Source organism: Ipomoea triloba, chromosome 8, assembly GCF_003576645.1.
Source record: "Ipomoea triloba cultivar NCNSP0323 chromosome 8, ASM357664v1".
NCBI lineage: Eukaryota > Viridiplantae > Streptophyta > Magnoliopsida > Solanales > Convolvulaceae > Ipomoea > Ipomoea triloba.
In genome coordinates this window covers 3,223,579-3,243,533 of record NC_044923.1, presented here as the reverse complement: position 1 = coordinate 3,243,533, position 19,955 = coordinate 3,223,579, and the positions used below count along the sequence as shown (strand labels likewise).

Here is a 19,955-nt window from a genome sequence, read left to right as displayed (position 1 = left end):
AGAGAAATAAGAACAATTCATAGTCGTCCACGTGTCCAAATCAACAAATCAGATATAATTTTAAGAAACGATGCTGTGGCATTTTCGTAAATAACTTGAACTTTGGTGCATGTAACTGCGTCATAAGTGCAAGTAGCTGTTGCACATTTGCAAGTAAAAAGTGCAAGTAAAATCACTGACAAGTGTACCTATTTTCACTTACAAGTACAAATAATTTATCTAGTTAACATTCGTGCACATAGGTGCACCTAATTGTAACGTTAAACGTTAGGTACACTTAATATTGATGCTCAATGTACATTTTACTTGCACATGTAATATATTTTACTTGCACTTGTAATACAATTTACTTGCACTTAGGTTCACTATATGAAACTGTTACTTGCACTTGTAATACATTTCACTTGCGCTTCAATGTTCGATTATTTACGAAAATGTCACCGCGTTTTTCTTTTTAAAAATCAGTGTTTATGATTCGTTAGATATGTACACGTGAACGGATGATATGCATTCTCACACTTCTTTTCTGGACGAGTAGTTTGCACCTATAGTGACCTTTTATGTTTCAATAAGTTAACAAAGTAATTATAACCAGATAGTACGTTGTAAAAGACTCAGTGAAAAATTGAAAATTGAAACCATATATAAGAGAAAACGTGAAAATGGTATAACAGTGGGTGACGAAAACTGAAATTTCCTCTTGGTAAAAAGTAGACTGTCTTTCAGCATCCTCTCTGTCTCAGATTCGCTTCAATCTTCATTTCTCTCTCTCTCTCTCACTCCCTCTCTCTCTCTCTCATCATTCGATAAGAGAGCCTCTTCTGAGGATTGAGGCCTGTTAATCCTCAGCTTCTCTGCGGCTTCTCATCCAGTAGGTTCTACCAAATCTCTGTATTATTATTAGTATTATTATTATTTCATTTCGCATACATACTTGTGCTCGTCTACCCTTTTTTGGATTCAATTATACTCTGATTTCGATTCTTTCCTGGATCGCATGCTTATAATCTTCACAATCGGTTTCCAATTTTGGATTGCTGTGTTTGATCTGAGCTTATGATTTCTTCTTTTAATCCAATCGATATTCTGGGTTCTCTGTAATTATCTTTTGGTTGCCGAGTTTGAATTGGCTTTTGTGAATCTCTAGTGTTTTTTTCGTCTTGCTTCCTTGATAGGTTAGTTGGTACCCAGTTGGAGGATCAGGATTAGGAGAGAGAGTGAGAGTAGATATAGTTGAGGCTGAACTCTTATAAATAGCTAGTTGTAGAAGTTCTTGCGATTTCTAAGCCCTACCTCAGTAAGAAATTGACATTTATTTTTTCTTGGGGTAGGGGGTTATATTGAAGCACATAATTACCAGCTGGAGTTGTATGCTTGAAATCTCTCATTGTGAGTGGTTGAATTTGAGAGGATGGGTTGTTTTACTTGTTTGTAATTGTTTATGAAAATAGATAACATGCTTTAGAATCAAGGGCTGGCCTTTAAATATAATTGATAAAATGAAGAAGACTTTAACTCCTTTGCTGAGGTAATAACTTTTACTAAGAAGATGTCCAAGTTTTTCCTGAGATAGGCTGTGCATTCAATCTCATTCTGTTGGTTATTCCTTGGAACCTGTTTGGAAAACAAGACTTTTCTTTTTCTTTTTCTTTTTCTTTTTTCTTGTGTTAAGATGTGCTGGTGAATCTGAAACAGCGCATTTTGCATGATAATGCTGCTGTTCCATCTATGTTGACAGAAAAAAGTTGGATTGATAATATGTTATCTCTTGCAGAGACCATGATTAAGTTATTTAAAGTTAAGGAAAAGCAACGGGAGCTTGCTGAAAATGCAAATGGGAAGCCACCAGTGAAGAAGCAAAGTGCAGGAGAATTGCGTCTTCATAAAGGTCATTCCTTTTGCTGGTTCCCCCTCCCGCTCTCTATTTGTTCTTAGCTTTCATCACATGATCAAGTTGCAAACTCATGAACTTGTTCTGTTGTTTTGCTTTCCATGTGACTACAATGATATTTGTCATAGTTATCTACAAGTTCTGTTCCTTGATTCATTCATTTCTGCTTTCTACATCTCAATAATTTATAGCTGATCCAAACGAATAGTTTGATACTTTGATTTTTGACTGAAAAGTTGAGGGAGAAATTATCCCTTTGGTTTACATCTTGAACAATTTGCAGTGATTCTAATTGGTAAAGTGATCATTAATGTCTAATCCTTGCCAATACCCAACTTGTCTTTTACTCTAAAAAAGTTCAATTGTGCAAGCAGTTTTTTTTATCAGGCACAGATCTTAATTTATCATCAGTATTTTCACCCATTCTATTTAATTATTTATGGCATTGAAGAGTTAAAACTCATCATTAACTAAGTGGGAAACTGAGTGCAAGCATATTCTAAAGGATTTGAACTATCTCTTTCTGCAATTGCTAGGAATATTAAGTCTGAACAGCTAAATTCCTCAAATTTACATGGTGATGTTGATGTTCATGCATACAGAGAAAAAAGAAGAATGTTACTTTCCTTGGTGCTGAAAGCCTGAAATGATATTGAAACATTCATTTCCGTGCATTTTATAGTGTATTAACAAATTTATCTTCTTTTACTTGTAAACTACTCTTTTAATTCTCCCAGCAAAGTGTTTTAGACCTAGTTGTGAAGTTGACTCTGCTTGAGTGCTTGTCATTCACTTCAAATCCTAAATTTAGTGGATAAAATTAACATTCATTTGGTTTTTGTACTTTCTGTAGATATAAGTGAGTTAAATCTACCAAAAACATGTAGTATATCATTCCCTAATGGCAAAGATGATCTAATGAACTTTGAAGTTACCATTAAGCCCGATGAAGGATACTACTTGTAAGTATTTCCTTCTGTTTCTCATTTGAATTAGGAAATGAATTTGGAATCGGCACCTTCCAATATATTTTAGTATTTAATAAAATCCATTGTACTCAGAGGTGGCACATTCGTATTCTCTTTCCATATTTCTCCTATATATCCTCATGAAGCACCAAAGGTTAAATGCAAGACGAAGGTATGCTCTAGAGCTTTACTTATTACGCCTTCTAAAAATTCCTCTTAATCATCATACTCGTAATAAAACTGGCTTACTTCAGGTTTACCACCCAAATATTGACTTGGAGGGAAATGTCTGTCTTAACATTCTTCGAGAAGACTGGAAACCTGTGTTGAACATTAACACGATAATATATGGCCTGTATCATCTCTTCACGGTAATGCCACACTAGCTGTACACATAACAATTGTGATTCTAAACCATTGTGCTCTTCATAACCAAAAGAGAGCTCCAGTGATAATCGGAACTTGTATCCATTCAGGAACCCAATCACGAGGATCCTCTCAATCCAGACGCTGCTGCTGTGTTGAGGGACAACCCAAAGTTGTTCGAGTCCAATGTGAGAAGGGCGATGGCAGGAGGATACGTGGGACAGACATTCTTTCCTCGGTGCGTATAGAGGTGCTGTAAGGTCAGAAAGTACTGTGAAGAAACATCTTGTGGGTGGATTCTGCAATAGATTGGGTGCGCTTTTTCTTTATATCTATGCATAAACTGAGACCCTGCAGAAAGCTGCTGATTGTATGCTATGTGATGACTTGTTTGGGTAAATTATTTGTAAGAGATTCAAAGTTTTAGACCTCTGCTTGGATGAATTTGCTTATTAACCCTGCTTGCACCTCTTTTCCTCATTCTTGCCCAGTCCAGTTTATATTTTTTCTTTGCTTATACAAATATTGCTTTAACTTTTCATTACTCATTTTAGTGGTGAATTTGGTAACTAAGCATGTGTACAATTTGGTAAAGTTCTATTAACTAACTGTATCGGTAAATTTTGGTTAACTGTTTTTTAAAATAAATATTTCTTTTTAATTAAAGCTAACGAATTTTGAAAATTTTTGGGTAATGGTTAAGTTAATTATAAAGTGTTGGAATTAACCAATGTACCTATATAAAATCAAAATATATAAATACGGACTACAAATTTTCTATAGTTTTTTTTTAGAAATAAATTTTCTATAGTTATACATTAATCATTGGGAAAATGGCATCTTTAGTCCCTGAGTTATAGGGGTAGTGTAGACTCAGTCCCTAAGTTATGACTGTATGCGAGTTTAGTCCCTCAGTTATTCACAAAGTGGCGAGTTTAGTCCCTGGACATTAAATTTGACGAAAAAATTAAAAAATATTCAAAATTTGAGGGGTAAAATAGGAAATTCACATTTTATTATTATTCTTATATCAAAATCACTTTTATAACATTATTTTTCACTTCTTAGCCTAATTATTTTCAAGATTTTTCATTTTTAAAAGCATTTTAATAACTTTCAAATGACTTGTTAGTAACCTGACTCTCGTATAACACACTTAAAACCTAGCACAAATAAAGAAATGCATGATCATTGTATTTAGGTGTATGAAACACACTATCCTAACAAGTTTTTATTTTTTTACTACGCAACAAATGTAATACAATTAAAACTTTTGAGATTTTTTTACACACTATCCTATCTCAAAAGTTTAATTTTATTACATTTGTTACTTAGTAAAAAAATAAAAACTTGTTAGGACAGTGTGTTTCATACACCTAAATACAATGATCATGCATTTCTTTATTTGTGCTAAGTTTTAAGTGTGTTATACAAGAGTCACGTTCCTAACAAGTCATTTGAAAGTTATTAAAATGCTTTTAAAAATGAAAAATATTGAAAATAATTAGGCTAAGAAGTGAAAAAATAATGTTGTAAAAGTGGTTTTGATATAAGAAAAATAATAAAATGTGAATTTCTTATTTTACCCCTCAAATTTTGAATATTTTTTAATTTTTTCGTCAAATTTAATGTTAAAGGACTAAACTCGCCACTTTGTGAATAACTGAGGGACTAAACTCGCATACAGCCATAACTTAGGGACTGAGTCTACGCTACCCCTATAACTTAGGGACTAAAGATGTCATTTTCCCTTAATCATTTATAACGAAACAATAATTGTTTATTTTAAGTTTCCTTATGCAAACAAAAACAATGAATTAGTAATCCTTTTTATATAATTCCATTCTCTAATCAATACCCTATCCATTAGATTCTCACATTTCTAGATTTGTAGCAAACATAATTTACAACCCCATGTGCTATGTCTTCATTGCTCCCACTGCTGACGTGGCGAAGGGGATTGGCCTTTTGACCATATCAAGATCTAATAAGAAATAATTTTTGGGTGTGTTTGGTTCGCACGTGGGAATCGGAATCGGAATGTGTATCAAATATTTGGTAATGGTAATGAGTTTTGGTGAAAGTATTTTGCATGTTTAGTAGTATGGTGGAATGAGAATGATTATCAATAGTTGGGGGAGAAATGAGGAAGGGAGATGAAACCCTTATTTAAAAAGGGTATGGGTTTTGTCATTAATGGGGTATTCCAAACCCATAATAGCATTCATAAAACCTATCAACCAAACACTAACAATCACTATTATACTCATTCCTTATGTCTAAACCCCCAACCAAACACACCCTTATAATCACTTGTGCGTTGTTGAGCTCTTTAGAGCGATTCCAAGAGTATAGTTTTTTTTTCCTCAATTTTCACAGAATAACTGAGAGAGAGAAAATAAGAGGAAGAAAAAGAAAAAAAATATTGTCAAACTCAAAAACAAAAAAACAAAAAAAGTGTTGATTTATGCGTTCAAAAGTGGTTCTTGAAAAAGTTTTTTTTTCAAAACAAAAAAAAAAAGGATGAGGTTTATTGTGAGTTTTTTCTCTTGTAAAACTAAATTTTTTGTGAGATCCATTTAATGGGTAAGGATGAGGTTTACTGATTTTTTTTTAAATATTTTAATTTTATCATTTATACTGCATATATCATATTTTTAAAATAATTTTCAAGGTAATATTATATTTCCACAATTTTAACTAAACACGCAACATAAAGTTATATTCATGTGCCTTTTAGGGGGTCTTTACTTCACTGAATGTAAGATTACCTTAGATAATATGATTACTTTATGAGGATAATGTGATATTTTGATAATATAAAATTATATTGTGTGTTTAGTTCAAATTGTAGGGATGTAGCATTAACCTATTTAGTTAGAGTTATATATTAGGCGATGTTGCATGATTTAATTTATTTAAATGGCATATATCAATACAAATAAGTATGCACACACATGACCTATGTTGTTATTAATATTATATATCAAAGGTAGTTGATAAAGATAAAGTTAAAATATTGAAAAGTAATTGCATTACTTCAAACATTACCTCAAATCATACAACCCACGGTAGTAAACTAGTAATATAAGATTATTAAGGTAATCACATAATTTGAACTAAATAGGATTATATAACATTATCATATATTCATATGTACATTGCCTAGATTACATAACTTAAACTAAACGCTTCATTAGAAGGTAATCATATTACATTGAGTAATTTTACATTTTGTGAACTAAATGTCCCTTAAAACTATACTATGATTTTAAAATGGTACCAAAAATTTAAAATGTATATTATTAAAATTTCCAAAACCATGTTACTTGTTCAATTTCACCTTATGTTTTTAATATTTGTAAATTGACTCCACTAAATCGCTTTTCAATCACCGTCATATTCGCACCTAAACCCCTAATGTTTCCCAATTATGCTCGGGCAGCTCACTGTCTCATAAGGAGCTCCCTCATTTTGTTTCCATAGATACTGAATCTTTGATCAAAGTGACACATTTCACTTTTGCAATCAGTTGAACTGTCGGGATGCCTAAACCGAATTAGTTGTACGTATGTATGTAGGCGGGTGCATTGATTGTAGGGTATATATACCCCAACGGAAAGCAGCAACCAGACACGCCCATCCTTCTAAAAGCAAGAGCTTCCGGGAGGTGGGAGCCTCTTTCTCGTGACCACTCCACGCCTGCGACTCTCTCTCTCTCTCTCTCTATATATATATATATATATATACTCACACAGGCAGAGATTGAGAGAGCGCGTACTAGAGAGAGAGAGAGAGAGTTAGATAGAGTGGAAATGATGTGGGAGCCGGGAGGATCAGCGGGATCATTGTCAGAAGCTGCCGGCGGAGCGGGAGGGGGAGAGATGGGAGCCGGCTCGGGGAGCGGGAGGAGGAAGCCGTCGTGGAGGGAGAGGGAGAACAACAGGAGGAGAGAGAGGAGGAGGCGAGCCATAGCGGCGAAGATATACACAGGGTTGAGAGCTCAGGGGAACTACAATCTCCCCAAGCACTGTGACAACAACGAGGTTCTCAAGGCCCTGTGTGCTGAGGCTGGCTGGATCGTCGAGCCCGATGGCACCACCTATCGCAAGGTTCGCTTTCTGCTTTCTTCGTCCTTTTCTTACTGAATTCGTTTGGGGTGCGAATGTTATTGAAAGAAATTTTATGTGTTTAGCTTGGATTTAGTTGGATCCGGAGCTTCGTGGACTAATTTAGCTCTGTTTAGACCGAGATTGCTGATATCTGATTTGTTTTTGAGCAGATGATAGCTGTTTCGAGCTAGGTTTCAATCTGGGAATTGAAGTGTAATTTCTCTTTTCTAGATGATTCTTCTTTTGGGGTTTTCGAGTATTTAGTTATGGAACCCTTAATTGCAGATAAAATAAGCATGAAATTGGGGTGGGGGCTGAACAAAATTAACCAGGAGCTCTAATTTAGTTAAATAATGGTTTAGTTTTGTATCTAGTTTAGTTAAAATTAAGCTCGACTATGATACCCCCCCAATTTTGGTGCATGACTATTCAATTGCTCCCACATTTTGTCACTGGCTCAATTTTCCGGCCAACCTAAGCCTGAAAAAAAAAATGAAGCACAAAACAATTTTCGGTATTATAGTTGAGGAACCAAAAGTGGAAAAAACTCGTTTCCTAATAAGTATCTTTGGTAGTTCTAGTATTCTGTAGTAACTGTATTAGCAGATGCCAGTATGTCACTTTACTGTTTCTTGAAAAGATGTATCTCTAAAATGCAAGTTCCATGATCAGTTCTTGCTCTGATGTCTTTGTAGTTTCTCATTCTTCTCCCAAGTTTAACAATTAGTGTCTTTTGATGTTTTGATTGTTCTAGTTGCTGATGACTGGTGTTTTATACTCAAAAATTTCATGTTTGGTTCTCTTGGTATGTAGATTGTAGAGTAGCTTGGCTAATTTGATTGTTTGATGAATTGCCAAGCAGGGAGGCAGGCCAACCCCAATGGAGATTGGAGGCACTTCAACCAACATCACCCCAGGCTCTTCCAGGAATCCCAGCCCGCCGTCTTCATACTTTGCTAGTCCTATTCCGTCTTACCAACCCAGCCCGATGTCGTCCTCTTGTCCGAGTCCAACACATGGTGATGCCACCAATGTGTCACCGCATCCTTTTGCTTTTCTCCGTAATGCAATCCCTTGCTCCCTCCCTCCCCTGCGAATATCAAACAGTGCTCCTGTAACGCCACCTCTGTCTTCACCGACCAGAGTTCCTAAGCCAACTTTCAATCTGGAGAGTTTGACCAAAGAGTCCATGTCTGCCCTGAACATTCCTCTCTTCGCTTCTTGCCCCACCAGTCCAACTCGCGGCCCTCGCTTCCCTGCTACTATTCCAGAATGCGACGAGTCAGAAACATCCACTGTTGATTCAGACCAGTGGATGAGCTTACAGAAGTGTGGCCCTAATGCAGTTCCTACTTCCCCTACTTTCAATCTCGTGAAACCAGTTGCTCAGCGGATTCCTCCTAACAGCATGATGTTCAATAAGGGTAAAAGCATCGATTTTGGGTTTGAGAATGTGGCAATGAAGGCATGGGAAGGGGAAAGAGCCCACGAGGTTGGGTTGGACGATCTGGAGCTCAAACTTGGAAGCGGCAGTACTCGTATATGAGAAGCTCATCAAAGAGATCTGCTCTGCATCTTGCAGAAACAATTCAGATGGCGCTTTTTGGTGTTTCTTTTTTAATTTAAATACAGCAAATTTTAATAGGGTACTTTCAGTTTTCACTTGTGAAAATGTAGATTGTGAATTCAACTGCTTTCTAGGGTTTGAAATCTCTCCTTGTGTTAATGAATGATACTCTTCAATTGGTTAATTCTTTTTTATGATATCATTTCCTCTTCTTTTCATTTCCTTAATGCCTGTTTTGTTGTCTACAAATGCTCAACAGCTTGGGCTGCCCGTAATCTTTGATTTACAGGAAAGTTCGTAGTCACCCTCCGAAGGTGCGTTTAATTGCTTGCAATCGCTACCCGGAGATGTGTTTAGCTGCTTGCAGTCACTATCCGAAAATGCGTTCAGCTACTTGTAGTCACTATCTGAAGGTGTGCTTAGTTGTTGTAATCTTGTTCAACAAAACTATGATTCGCAGAACAAATAGAAGTACAAACATACAAATTCTTTGATAAGTTTAATGAATGAGCTCAACATACATACATATAATACAAGGGTTCAAAATACTGACAGACATGAACAACATACACTGCTTATACATATGAGAAATTCAATCAAAGTATTGACACAAATACACAATGGATAATGAAACCATGAAGCCGTAGTTTTCTTGCTATTCCTAGACTTCACTCGGTTAAATTATATCGCGATGGAGGATTGAATCAATGAATTCCTGGGTTAAACACTGTTAATGCTAAACTAGATTGTTTCTGCTACTCAAACTGTCAATTTTTAAGTTCAGCACTTTACTTCATACCTTCACATGTTCAATGACTGCTTTGCTGTGCCCGTTTTTTCTTCAGGTTCTCCTCGGGCAACACCCTTTTCAAGCATTGGTTTTGATTTCACGACGCTATTGCTGCTGCATTCATTATATCTGAAGCAGGTAATGAGATGATCATTAACTAGCCCCGCTGCCTGCATGAACGAATATATCACAGTAGGCCCCACGCAGCAGAAGCCTCTCCGCATTAAATCCTTGCTTATGAACTCAGATTTCGGTGTTTTAGCTGGTATCTGGCGTGCGTACTGGAACCTCCCTCGTAGAGGTTGATGGTTCACAAAACGCCAGCAGTAGTTGCTAAAAGATCCAAACTCCGATTGAATCTGCAAAATCATCAACAACCAATTCAGAAAAATGTTCTATATATCAACTCAAAAGCTGATAGCTTTTCGTTTTCTTTTCACTACAGAGACAACAGAAATAACGTTTACAGGCTCGATGATGCTATTACCTTCAGCAGCTGCTTAGCGTTCTCTACAATGGCGCGAAGCTTTGCTTCAGACAGCAATCTGTTCCCGTTAGCTATCAGCTTCTTCTCATCAAGATTTGCCACATAGGATGGATCAAAGCTGTTAAACAGCCTCCTGCAACATCATGGAAGCCATTGACAGACATGATGTGTTGTTAGAAATGTGATGAAACTTTTATCAGAGTTTTGGTGAACCTGAGTGCATCTCTCCTGTCAAGGATTACTGGCCAGGTAAGCTCAGCCAATGCTTGTGATAAAACAAGAAGCTCGATTAGCTTCGCGTCGTCGTGAACTGGAACTCCCCATTCTTCATCATGAAAGCAAGCATAATGTGGCTCTGCAGAAGTGAATATTCAGACAGGAACACAACTTCAATTCAAGAAAAGTGGGTAATGAAGCTTTGGTTCTCTTATTTATTCACTTATTTTACTTCTGTAATTTCAAACAAAACAACTAATCTTACATTTTTCATAATCTCACTGCCTAGTATGTATTAGTCAAATAGACTCTTTTTTTAAAATTTAATTTTGTGTGTTTAATAGTATTTTTAATATAATTTTTAAATATATAAATTTCATGTACTAATACTTAAATTTAATATTATGTTCCGTTAACCAAATCAAACACATAAGATATGAAGAAGGATACTAAATTACCTGTGTTTGGAGTTATCCAATCACAACGTTTGAGTGGGACCGGAGCCATTGGCGGCGACATAGCCACAGCTCCGTCGGGAACAACCTTCGCCGGTTTATTCGCATTTCCGTTAACTCTTCCCTTCGAATTCAACTTCTTCAACGTCGAGCCGCCGCAAGAAGAGGCGGCGGACCTATCCACTGCCCCGGTGCTCCGAACCACCACCGGGCCGGGTTTCGGACTTTCAGCGCCCAATTTCTTACCTCTCTCGGCTTTCTTCACTCCATCTTTCTTCTTCTGCTGCTCCTCCACCTCCCGGACCCGGTTCCCCGCCGGTCCGAGTATTTCTCTCCTTTCCACCGCCGTTTTCACCTCCGTCGTCGTCGGCGACATTGCTAAACGCAAATTGATTCAAGCTCGGAGAACAAACGCCGGGCGGCTTGTGACGGATAGGGAAATAGAGGAATCTCTAGGGCTAAAATCGGAAATGGAGCTGAAGAGAAGTGAGAGAAAATGGTGCAGTGTAGAGAGGAAGAAGACGACGGAAAAACTGACGGGGGGTTTTGGGAGTTATAACGTAAACTGTTTGGATACGGGCTACCGGAAATAGCAGGTAGCTATGCTGTCGTGTCAGTTTCGTTTGCCGTTTTGCGCTTTTTTAATATAAACGCCAATTTTTGTGATTTCTCGAATTTGCCACTATAAACTATAAAACTACAAAAGGGCAATCCAAAAGTAGTATGATACAAGCTTCAAGTTTCAAAATTCAAACCACATCATCTTTTTCAAGCATTTTTTTCCTTCAAAATTTAAATATTGTATCCTCTAGTTAACGACATTTGCCATAAAGTACATTACAACAACCTAATGGTTAGGTTTTTTACTTGGTTTTTATAGTGACATGTAGAAAAGACAGAGAAGAGAGAAAAAGAAAAATGGAAGGAAAAAAAAAGAAAAAACAAATTCTAACAATAAAGTAATAGAAAAAAAAATAAAAAAGTTCTCTCATGCTCCTAATTGAGTTGGTTTTATATGTTTTATTATATTTCATTTTTAATAATAATAGTTTTTAAAAAGAAAATCTTATTATTCTAGATTTGGCTAGATCATTGATGAACGTTTGCCGCCTTACACCCTTACAGCCATTATCGATTGTCTGCCGCTAGCAATCCTTCTATTGCCTTCTTTTGAAAAGAAAGACTCGACCTTCCATATATGAAAGATGGCATCGTAGTTTTCTTCCCGTCCTTGCTTTATTTTTTTTTATTTTAAATGTTGAATAACACATGGGAAGCTTACATTAGGAGAAATAGATTCTATTATTCATGTCAACAACCATTAGATTTTACATATCATATTTGACCTAATTTAAATGGAAGGTTACATGCTAATTGGTTAAATTGCACTAATTTGACAAGTAGAGAGATCCAATTGGAGTTTTTTTAAAGAGTTAATTCCATTTTCGGTCCTAGATTTATAGGTGGCATTCCACTTTTAGTCCTTTTTCTTCAAAACATCCACTTTTGATCCTAATATTACTGTAGCATGACCATTTTTGGTCATCCGTCAAGAAAATCATTGAAATGCCGTTAAATACAATGACATTTTGATCTTTTTTATACAAAGTAGGTTGACCCGTTATATTTTTTATGTTTATTTTTTGAAACAAAATCATAATCGAAGACTGAAAAGCTCTTGTATTTGACGAAATTTAAACTGTTTTGTTGATGGAGGACCAAAAATGGTCATGCCACAATGATACTAGGATCAAAAGTTGATGTTTTGAAAAAAAAAGACTAAAAGTGAAATGTCACCTATAAAACTAGAACCAAAAATGGAATTAACTCTTTTTTAAACAATTAATGATCTAATTATTGCTTTGAGTATAGTTAAAGGGCTTATTTCAACCTAATTCCATAGGTAGTATTATATAGTAAATATGGAGACGAAATCCCAATTGAAAATTTGAATGTGAAGGAAAGAGGGATTTGAATGGGGGTAGATTTGGAATTTGAATGAGAGAGGTGAAGATGATGACCGGCAAGTGGCAGTAGAGAGGCTTAGGTTATGGGTCGTAGTCGGTTGGTCAGAGGGAGTGGGTTTAAAAAGAGTACGCAACGTCTGGTACCCAAACACTCCCTTACCGTTACGAAAAAGAATCCAAAGCGCGCCACTACAACCATAATGGGCCCGCTTCCAACGGTTAGTAGACCTCGTCACCTCAAGAATATTCTTCAGATAGGCCGCTGTTATTGGAGTTTTACAAAGCCCAGGCCCAATAGCTGTATTGACAATAGTTATAGTGTTAGAGTTTTTTCCACTTTTGGTCCTGTGACTTTAGTGTTTCCGTCAATTAAGGTACACGACTTTCATTTTGCCACTTTTAGTCCTTGACTTTAATTTTTTTGCCACTTTTAGTCCTTGACTTTGATTTTTTTTCTACTTTTAGTTCTTTCGGTCACCCGAGCGACAACTTTTAATCGAAATCAACAAATTGTTGTGCCATTAATGGTAAATAACGTTTAATGTATTTAGAGATTTATCAATAGACAATTTTACACTTAATGACACAATATTTTATTGATTCCGATTAAAAGTTGTTGCTTAAAAAGCGAAGCAGAACAAGCAAATAACGTTTCTTTTTCCTATTTTTTATCTGATTTTATTTATAAATATATTTAGAACTTTATCAAAATACACTTTTACCCTTAATGGCACAACAATTTGTTGATTTCAATTAAAAGTTGTCGCTCGGGTGACCGAAAGGACTAAAAGTGGAAAAAAAATCAAAGTCAAGGACTAAAAGCGGCAAAAAAATTAAAGTCAATGACTAAAAGTGGCAAAATGAAAGTCGTGTACCTAAATTGACGGAAACACTAAAGTCATAGAACCAAAAGTGGAAAAAACTCTATAGTGTTATACCATAGACCTGGGTCCACCTTACAAGGTGAATTCGTCACAATTTATATAATAAATTGTGAACATTCATTATAAATTGTATATTTAGACCCGGGTGCACATTGCAAAATGGACCCAAGTCAAACAGAATTATTTGCCCTCTCTTGATTTCTATAGTATGCAAATTATGTGGAGCAAGAATGATGACATCATATCGAATGCATTCGCAAATTATATTGTGGACCAAGATCCACCATAGTCCAAAACAATATTGTTTTATATTAAGTTGTTAATAGCGTCAACAAGCGCATTATATTTAATAACATTATCATATACTGTATAACCCAATGGAGTAGCTTAAGTGGTAAGTGAACTTTTTTTGTAGGGAAAAATTTTGGTAGAACCCGAGTTTGATTTGCCTCTCGGAGCTTTTATTAGGAGTCGAAGTTGAAATTTTATGATTATCAGGCTAACACCCGACTAACTAACTTGATTGGGATTGCCAAAAAAAAAGTAAATCTGGATGGAGTTGAAGCACATTAAAAGAATGTTCAAATCTCAATTGCCATGAAAGTTTACCTAACCATAGTTCTTCATCCATTATCTACCTACACTATAAATACCATCCATGGCCCCATGTAATATCTGACAAAATTCTTATATGCAAGTGAGAGAGAGCAAAGAATTGAATGGTTCAGATGATTACAGAAGATCAGATGCTGCTGCAGCCTATACATTGTGGTCGTTGGAGTTCAGCAGTTTCTCTTCTTCATTTGTCATGTCACCCATGGAGAGCTGAATGTTGGATCTGTTGCTCATTTTATTCCACTCGTTCTCCACGCGAAAGAACGCCCACTGAAAGCGTCGGAAGATCTCCAAGGCGGTAATGGCAAACACGGTTAGGTAGTTGTGGCGGAGATGGGCGGAAAGCTTGTATGTCCACGTGCACCGGAGGATGAGGTTGCTTCCGATTACCCAAAAGAAAACCTGCAAGATCCCGGGACACTTCCCCGTTAACACATCTCCTATGTTTTCTACCAAAAGCTGCAATAATTGAAGGATATGTTTCGTCTCAACTAAAAAACGTAACCAGATAATGAGACTACGCAATTATTATTTATATATACTATGCTCAACAATTCTAGTTTCAGCTGCAACACCATTTTAGCGGTTATGGCTATAGCCACTTATGGGAGGTTACTGGCACATCAGAATTAGCTGGGCTACTTCCATGGTTGTAATCTGAATGAAACTCGGTTTTTTGTTTCAACGTGTAAAACGAATTAAGATATGAAGAAGACCGTCTTACCCATTTCTGTCCGTATAACATGGATGACAAGAAATTTGGTTTGCCAAATTTGAAGATGCGTGTGAAGCAACTGCCAGAAAAGAAAAACAAAATTGAAGTTACAATTCAAATAAGCTAATCACGAAGATAATCATGCAAGCCATTGTAATATAGCTTTCTGGTGGCAAAACTATAAATAGCCCGACCACAATGTACAAGCGGAACTGATATCTAAGTTTTCCTGTATGGTGATCCAACACTTGTGCACATAATTCTGAGTACTAGCTTGCACAAGGGCACCTTAGCCGGAACTCAACTAACTTGGGATAATTGAAAATTTATAAAGAGAACACTCCAAAGAGCATATAAGAGGTGAAATTAAATCTTGATTTTATCGCTTTAATCTTTTGGCTTTCTTGTGAATTAGCCATAGAAAATCTTCAATGGTTGCTGGAAAGATGTTACATACCTCAAGTCCCAATCTCTGGTCAGATCCCAATAGAATGAGTACAGAGAGTTCAAAACACTGGAGATTAGCCACAAAGGTCGAAAGGTGTTGACCCACTTAGCAGGAAAGACGTGATACTTTAGTGCGGAGAGAAAAATCACTGGAACTGCTGTTGAATACTTCAGAGCTGAAATCATATATATAAATATGATTAATATCATAATTATAGTGTAAAAGATATAGAGTAAAAAGCAAGATGTGCTAGCAATATCCAGTGGCCAACTAACCCCAAAATGCACTAAGCTGTACTTAGCAGCATGAAAGAAAAAAAAAAATACGTGGAGAGTAAGGAATATACCGTTAAATAGGGCAGTTTTTTCTCTTGTGTCCTTGTATTGCCGAAGACATTGAAAAAGACGAAAGATATAAGGTAAAACAAGAACTATGGGAATTGCAACAGAATGGCTGCCACAAACGGAATCAGCTTCAAACCATGCAATGGTTGCCACCTGCACATGTGAGTACTTATCTTTCAGATAATTGAGGTAAGCAGGGGAAGAGATTCCCTTAGAGGTTCAGAATTCACTTCTCCATCAATCATGTTTTTGACATGCAGGAAGAACCTCAAGAACAAAAAATAAAATAAAATCATAGAACCTGGCGATGAACCATCCGGCAAACTGAACGCTCCAAATCAGAGAAAACCTGCATATTGAGAGCATATAAGAAAAATTTATGAAAAGCATTAACCAAAATCTACATTACCAACCAAAATTTCTAGACCAATGAACATCTTAATGAAGCTGTAACACCAAAAATGTTTATCCTCCTCTAGGATGGTAGGAAGAAAGAGACTTTTCCTCTTTTATGGGGTTAATACAGGAATCTGTGACAGTCCATCAATGTCCAATAATTTATCCATGGCTTTGGACCTTGAGATTATAGGAGCACGTCTATCTAGAAGACTTGTATCACTCACTTTCCGAAGTTCGGAGACAAACACATATGAAGCAAACTTGAAAACAGGGGTTCTGGGTGTAATTACGCAACTAGAGGGCGTCCAACCGAATTATCAGAAACCTTAGGGGTTTAGTTTAGATGAAATTATCCTTATAAGAACATACCAAAATATGGATACCTTAGACATGGAGGTGAAAATATCAGCCAAAAAGAAGTCAGCAAAAGATATTGCCTGCATTCACAGAATTAAAATTCAAATAAGGCAATGAATACTTTTCATTAAATTAGTATTGAAGCAAAACAGCAAATAATTTGTTATTGGTTCAACAAAAACCATTAAAGTCTAAAATTTTAATCCATGGGAATATATGGGAGATCTGGCAAGTTGAAGCAATGGAACCATATGTCAAAGCAAGGCCAGTCGCTAAGAAAAACAAAGCATATGGTTAACTATAAAAATTGCAATAAAGCAAACTTGCCTGTAGTGGGAAAACTATCCTCCAGCAAGTCCTTAAGAAAAAGTAGCGAGTTGATAAATAGAAAACATCAAAAGGTGATATCAGTGCCATGGTTAAAGCAGCATATAGGAGCACCTACAATTGCATGCATCGGAATTATCATATGTGAGGAATTCTTTAGCACAAGTATGTCAGATATATATCTACTCAAATGGAAGGTATTCCAGTGATTTTGCACTGTCTGCCTTAGTCTGATAATAAAATAAGGCAGCATAGAGCAGTTTCCAAAATATATTAGATATGAAAAAAGGAAATCTGACTCAAAATATTTTAAGATTTTAAAAAGTGGTCTGCTGTATGTTAAAACACATGAGAGAAAAAGTTAACAAATGATTTTAAGAGAGGGGTCATCTATTACACTGGTTGGAATGCAGCCAATGAGACTTCCCCGTGTGAATAAAGATATAGATAGGCTGTCATGCTAGTTGGGACAATTATTGTCATCCAGGTTGCACACTGCAATATGAAGCAAATAAGAATAAGTCAATATGCCAAGACAGTACACCATTGTGGAGCATAGACTGTAATCTGATGGGCAGCATAAATACCCTCCAAATTTCTCTATGAGTGAGATGATTTTGATCAAGGTCAAAAATTTTGGAGTAGTTGACATTAGACTGCACAAATACCCACAAGTTTGCACCCCAAAACCAAACCATCAAGGTCTGCAATAACAAAAAGGGGGGAAAAACCTCATATACCAGAAAGAGCAGGAATAAATAAAAATTGAAAGGTCCTGGTGATCTAATAAATATTATATTAGGCAAATCCCACTAACCACGAGAAGAAGAGGATTATAGTAAAGAAAAGCCTCATACAAAAATAAATCCCTCAGGTTTACACTCATTCTCATGACTGAATGCCACCCAATCTGCAAGTTAACATTCACACATCAGCCATCGGCTGCTAATAAAAACAACCCTATTGAAGCAAATCTCTTGTCACTGATACACAACAATGTAACAGGCAAATTAAAACGAAAGAAATGCACTGACCTTACAGCAACTGAAACCCCACGCCAAAAACAGAAGAACCTGAACATATCTTGGTTAGACTCTTGCAAAGAAGGGTTAAATCAAACAGAAACATAACAGATAAAATGTAGTGCACTTAAAACTGCAGAAATAAAATGGCACAGGGAACAAAAAGTTCCTTTTGATATTCAAGACTACCCTCTAAGAAAACAGGAAAGAAATATAAAATGGAAATTTATCAGTGAGACATGAAACATGATTGTGACTGAGAACATGAAAGGAGTTGACACCTTAAATCTCCACAGCAAGGTTGGAGATGGCAATATTGCTGTGCTGCTCAATGGTGTGCTCACACCTTTCATTTCATTCACCTCAATTGAATGCAAAATTTCTTCTTCACCGCCACTTCCTAGCTCAACCACACCTAGTATTTTTTTATCCAACCATTAGGATATCCTATTGCATAACCAATTTCACAATAAAAGGGAAAACAGATTGCAAGGCAATCAGTCAATGGTGACATTCAAAGGCAAAACCTTCTCTTACCAAGATCAGAGACAACTGCTCGGCTGCCAGACCTCCGTAGATGCGGACTGTTAACAGGAGCCACAGGACCCCCAAACATAGATGAAGGTATCACAGGAATGCATATAATAATTTACGTAACTAGCACCCTCTAACCCTGAAATGAGGAAAAAAGCCTAAAAACATAAATGACTGTCGGAAAAAGGATTCAAGATCCATGATTACATATGTAAAGTTCTGCTTAATTCACAAAGGACAGAAAAAAGTAAAACGGAAGTTTCAAAAGAAAAATTTATACGTGAAGCAAAAAAATTTCCCCTTCAACTTTATAAAATACTATTTCCACATGAAGCAGAAAAAGTGATATTGTTCTACTCATCTAACTAACAATCACCATAACAAAATTGATAATGTTCCACTATTTCTGTATAAAGGAACCACAACCCCAAAACCTATCCTCTCCAAAAGAAAACAGAAATAATCAGGTAATCTGGAGAAACACAAGCAAATCCCTTGAGGAGATAAAAGTCCTTAACAAATTAACCATCTATTGCACGGTAACTATGTTTTTAAGCATTCCACTTTTCACTCAAGCAAGAAATGAATAGAACCAATATCTGAAATTTTTTCAGCTGCACTGATCAAAGGTCTAGCCTTTAAAATTCATTTTAATTAGGTTGAATTTAACACTTCCGGCCCCATATTACATCTTTTCTTCCTGGCAATTCGCACATAAAACAGAAACCCAAATCCAAAGCAGAAAACGAACGCAAATAAACTCTATCAGTACAATTCAAATAAAAGTGAAGTGGAGTTTACCCGATTAGACGCTCGATGGAGTACAGGATCCAACAGATATGAAGCGCCTGACCCGATTAGGCGCTCAAGCATTTGATAAACAATGTGATTTGAAGGTTTGCAGATGGAGATATGAGAGAAGATCCAAAATTGAACTGCAAATCTAACACACTTGAAAGATATGGAAAGTGGTAAGAGTTGAAGTTTGTTCTAAGGAAATCAAATCCGCTCCCTTAATGGAAGGATTACTTCTTCGAACCATATAATAATTTGTGAATTCAACCCTTTCTAAGATGCATCATTCGTCTAATCCAATTCTTTATATATATGATAATTTGAAATTAGACACAGTGAAATACTCCGTTTTCATTTCAGAGTTTCTGTAATCTTTCCATATATAGCTATCAATCACATACCAATATACCATCTATGTTTTTATGCTGCAGTCACTATATAAAAATTTGCACGGAATAAATTTTATTTTGTGTAATAATTTATAAATAAATTATATAAAAAAAATACTCCATAATTACATTAAAAAAGATTATGTATAATATTACAAAAATCATGTTACACTCGTACAAACACTTCTTTTTGAATATATAATTATTTTTTACGTGGCTAGCTCAATTAGCAATACTCTAGTTATTAATAACCTTAGTTCTATAATATTTAATTTAATATTAATACATTACATTTATAAATTTAAAA

The 19,955-nt window shown here is 35.9% G+C and overlaps 4 protein-coding genes across 5 annotated transcripts; 2 read left to right on the top strand and 2 right to left on the bottom strand.

Moving 5' to 3' along the window:
• The first annotated feature begins 679 nt into the window (after positions 1-679).
• LOC116027853 (NEDD8-conjugating enzyme Ubc12) lies at positions 680-3,705 on the top strand. Its single transcript, XM_031269614.1, has 6 exons — positions 680-871; positions 1,775-1,888; positions 2,745-2,853; positions 2,953-3,031; positions 3,114-3,230; positions 3,336-3,705. Exons 2-6 carry the CDS (start codon positions 1,780-1,782, stop codon positions 3,471-3,473), a joined length of 552 nt encoding a protein of 183 aa, XP_031125474.1. The 5' UTR covers positions 680-871; positions 1,775-1,779; the 3' UTR covers positions 3,474-3,705.
• Positions 3,706-6,858: 3,153 nt separating this feature from the next.
• Positions 6,859-9,106, top strand: LOC116027322 (protein BRASSINAZOLE-RESISTANT 1-like). Its single transcript, XM_031268883.1, has 2 exons — positions 6,859-7,337; positions 8,200-9,106. Exons 1-2 carry the CDS (start codon positions 7,041-7,043, stop codon positions 8,881-8,883), a joined length of 981 nt encoding a protein of 326 aa, XP_031124743.1. The 5' UTR covers positions 6,859-7,040; the 3' UTR covers positions 8,884-9,106.
• A 264-nt stretch (positions 9,107-9,370) lies between these two features.
• On the bottom strand, positions 9,371-11,373 carry LOC116027321 (probable GMP synthase [glutamine-hydrolyzing]). The gene is made up of 4 exons (XM_031268882.1): positions 10,856-11,373; positions 10,395-10,536; positions 10,182-10,314; positions 9,371-10,053 (listed from the first exon to the last, which is right to left on the bottom strand). The coding sequence occupies exons 1-4, from the start codon at positions 11,226-11,228 to the stop codon at positions 9,706-9,708; spliced, it is 996 nt and encodes a 331-aa protein (XP_031124742.1). The 5' UTR covers positions 11,229-11,373; the 3' UTR covers positions 9,371-9,705.
• A 2,880-nt stretch (positions 11,374-14,253) lies between these two features.
• Positions 14,254-19,578, bottom strand: LOC116026632 (SPX and EXS domain-containing protein 5-like). 2 transcript variants are annotated; one of them, XM_031267963.1, is made up of 14 exons: positions 19,266-19,577; positions 18,468-18,603; positions 18,212-18,345; positions 17,943-17,981; positions 17,726-17,818; positions 17,496-17,612; positions 17,308-17,403; positions 16,909-17,022; positions 16,608-16,661; positions 16,127-16,174; positions 15,828-15,978; positions 15,491-15,656; positions 15,043-15,112; positions 14,254-14,720 (listed from the first exon to the last, which is right to left on the bottom strand). In XM_031267963.1, exons 2-14 carry the CDS (start codon positions 18,544-18,546, stop codon positions 14,463-14,465), a joined length of 1,419 nt encoding a protein of 472 aa, XP_031123823.1. In that variant the 5' UTR covers positions 18,547-18,603; positions 19,266-19,577; the 3' UTR covers positions 14,254-14,462. The 2 variants fall into 2 exon arrangements, with proteins under 2 accessions (XP_031123823.1, XP_031123824.1); XM_031267964.1 differs by lacking the exon at positions 17,726-17,818 and having other exon boundaries at positions 19,266-19,578.
• Between the last annotated feature and the right edge of the window lie 377 nt (positions 19,579-19,955).

Excerpts from the sequence above, each read along its gene's own strand:
- LOC116026632 (XM_031267963.1), bottom strand. The coding sequence starts at position 18,546 with ATGTTTGGGGGTCCTGTGGCTCCTGTTAACAGTCCGCATCTACGGAGG. Across the intron at positions 18,346-18,467 it reads AGCAGTTGTCTCTGATCTTG|GTGTGGTTGAGCTAGGAAGT; the intron begins GTAAGAGAAGGT and ends AAAAAATACTAG. Across the intron at positions 14,721-15,042 it reads TGTTATACGGACAGAAATGG|GTTTTCTTTTGGGTAATCGG; the intron begins GTAAGACGGTCT and ends GGGATCTTGCAG.
- LOC116027853 (XM_031269614.1), top strand. The coding sequence starts at position 1,780 with ATGATTAAGTTATTTAAAGTTAAGGAAAAGCAACGGGAGCTTGCTGAA. Across the intron at positions 3,032-3,113 it reads AGGTTAAATGCAAGACGAAG|GTTTACCACCCAAATATTGA; the intron begins GTATGCTCTAGA and ends GGCTTACTTCAG. Across the intron at positions 3,231-3,335 it reads GCCTGTATCATCTCTTCACG|GAACCCAATCACGAGGATCC; the intron begins GTAATGCCACAC and ends GTATCCATTCAG.
- LOC116027322 (XM_031268883.1), top strand. The coding sequence starts at position 7,041 with ATGATGTGGGAGCCGGGAGGATCAGCGGGATCATTGTCAGAAGCTGCC. Across the intron at positions 7,338-8,199 it reads ATGGCACCACCTATCGCAAG|GGAGGCAGGCCAACCCCAAT; the intron begins GTTCGCTTTCTG and ends ATTGCCAAGCAG.
- LOC116027321 (XM_031268882.1), bottom strand. The coding sequence starts at position 11,228 with ATGTCGCCGACGACGACGGAGGTGAAAACGGCGGTGGAAAGGAGAGAA. Across the intron at positions 10,537-10,855 it reads TTGGATAACTCCAAACACAG|AGCCACATTATGCTTGCTTT; the intron begins GTAATTTAGTAT and ends TCACTTCTGCAG. Across the intron at positions 10,315-10,394 it reads GACAGGAGAGATGCACTCAG|GAGGCTGTTTAACAGCTTTG; the intron begins GTTCACCAAAAC and ends ATGATGTTGCAG.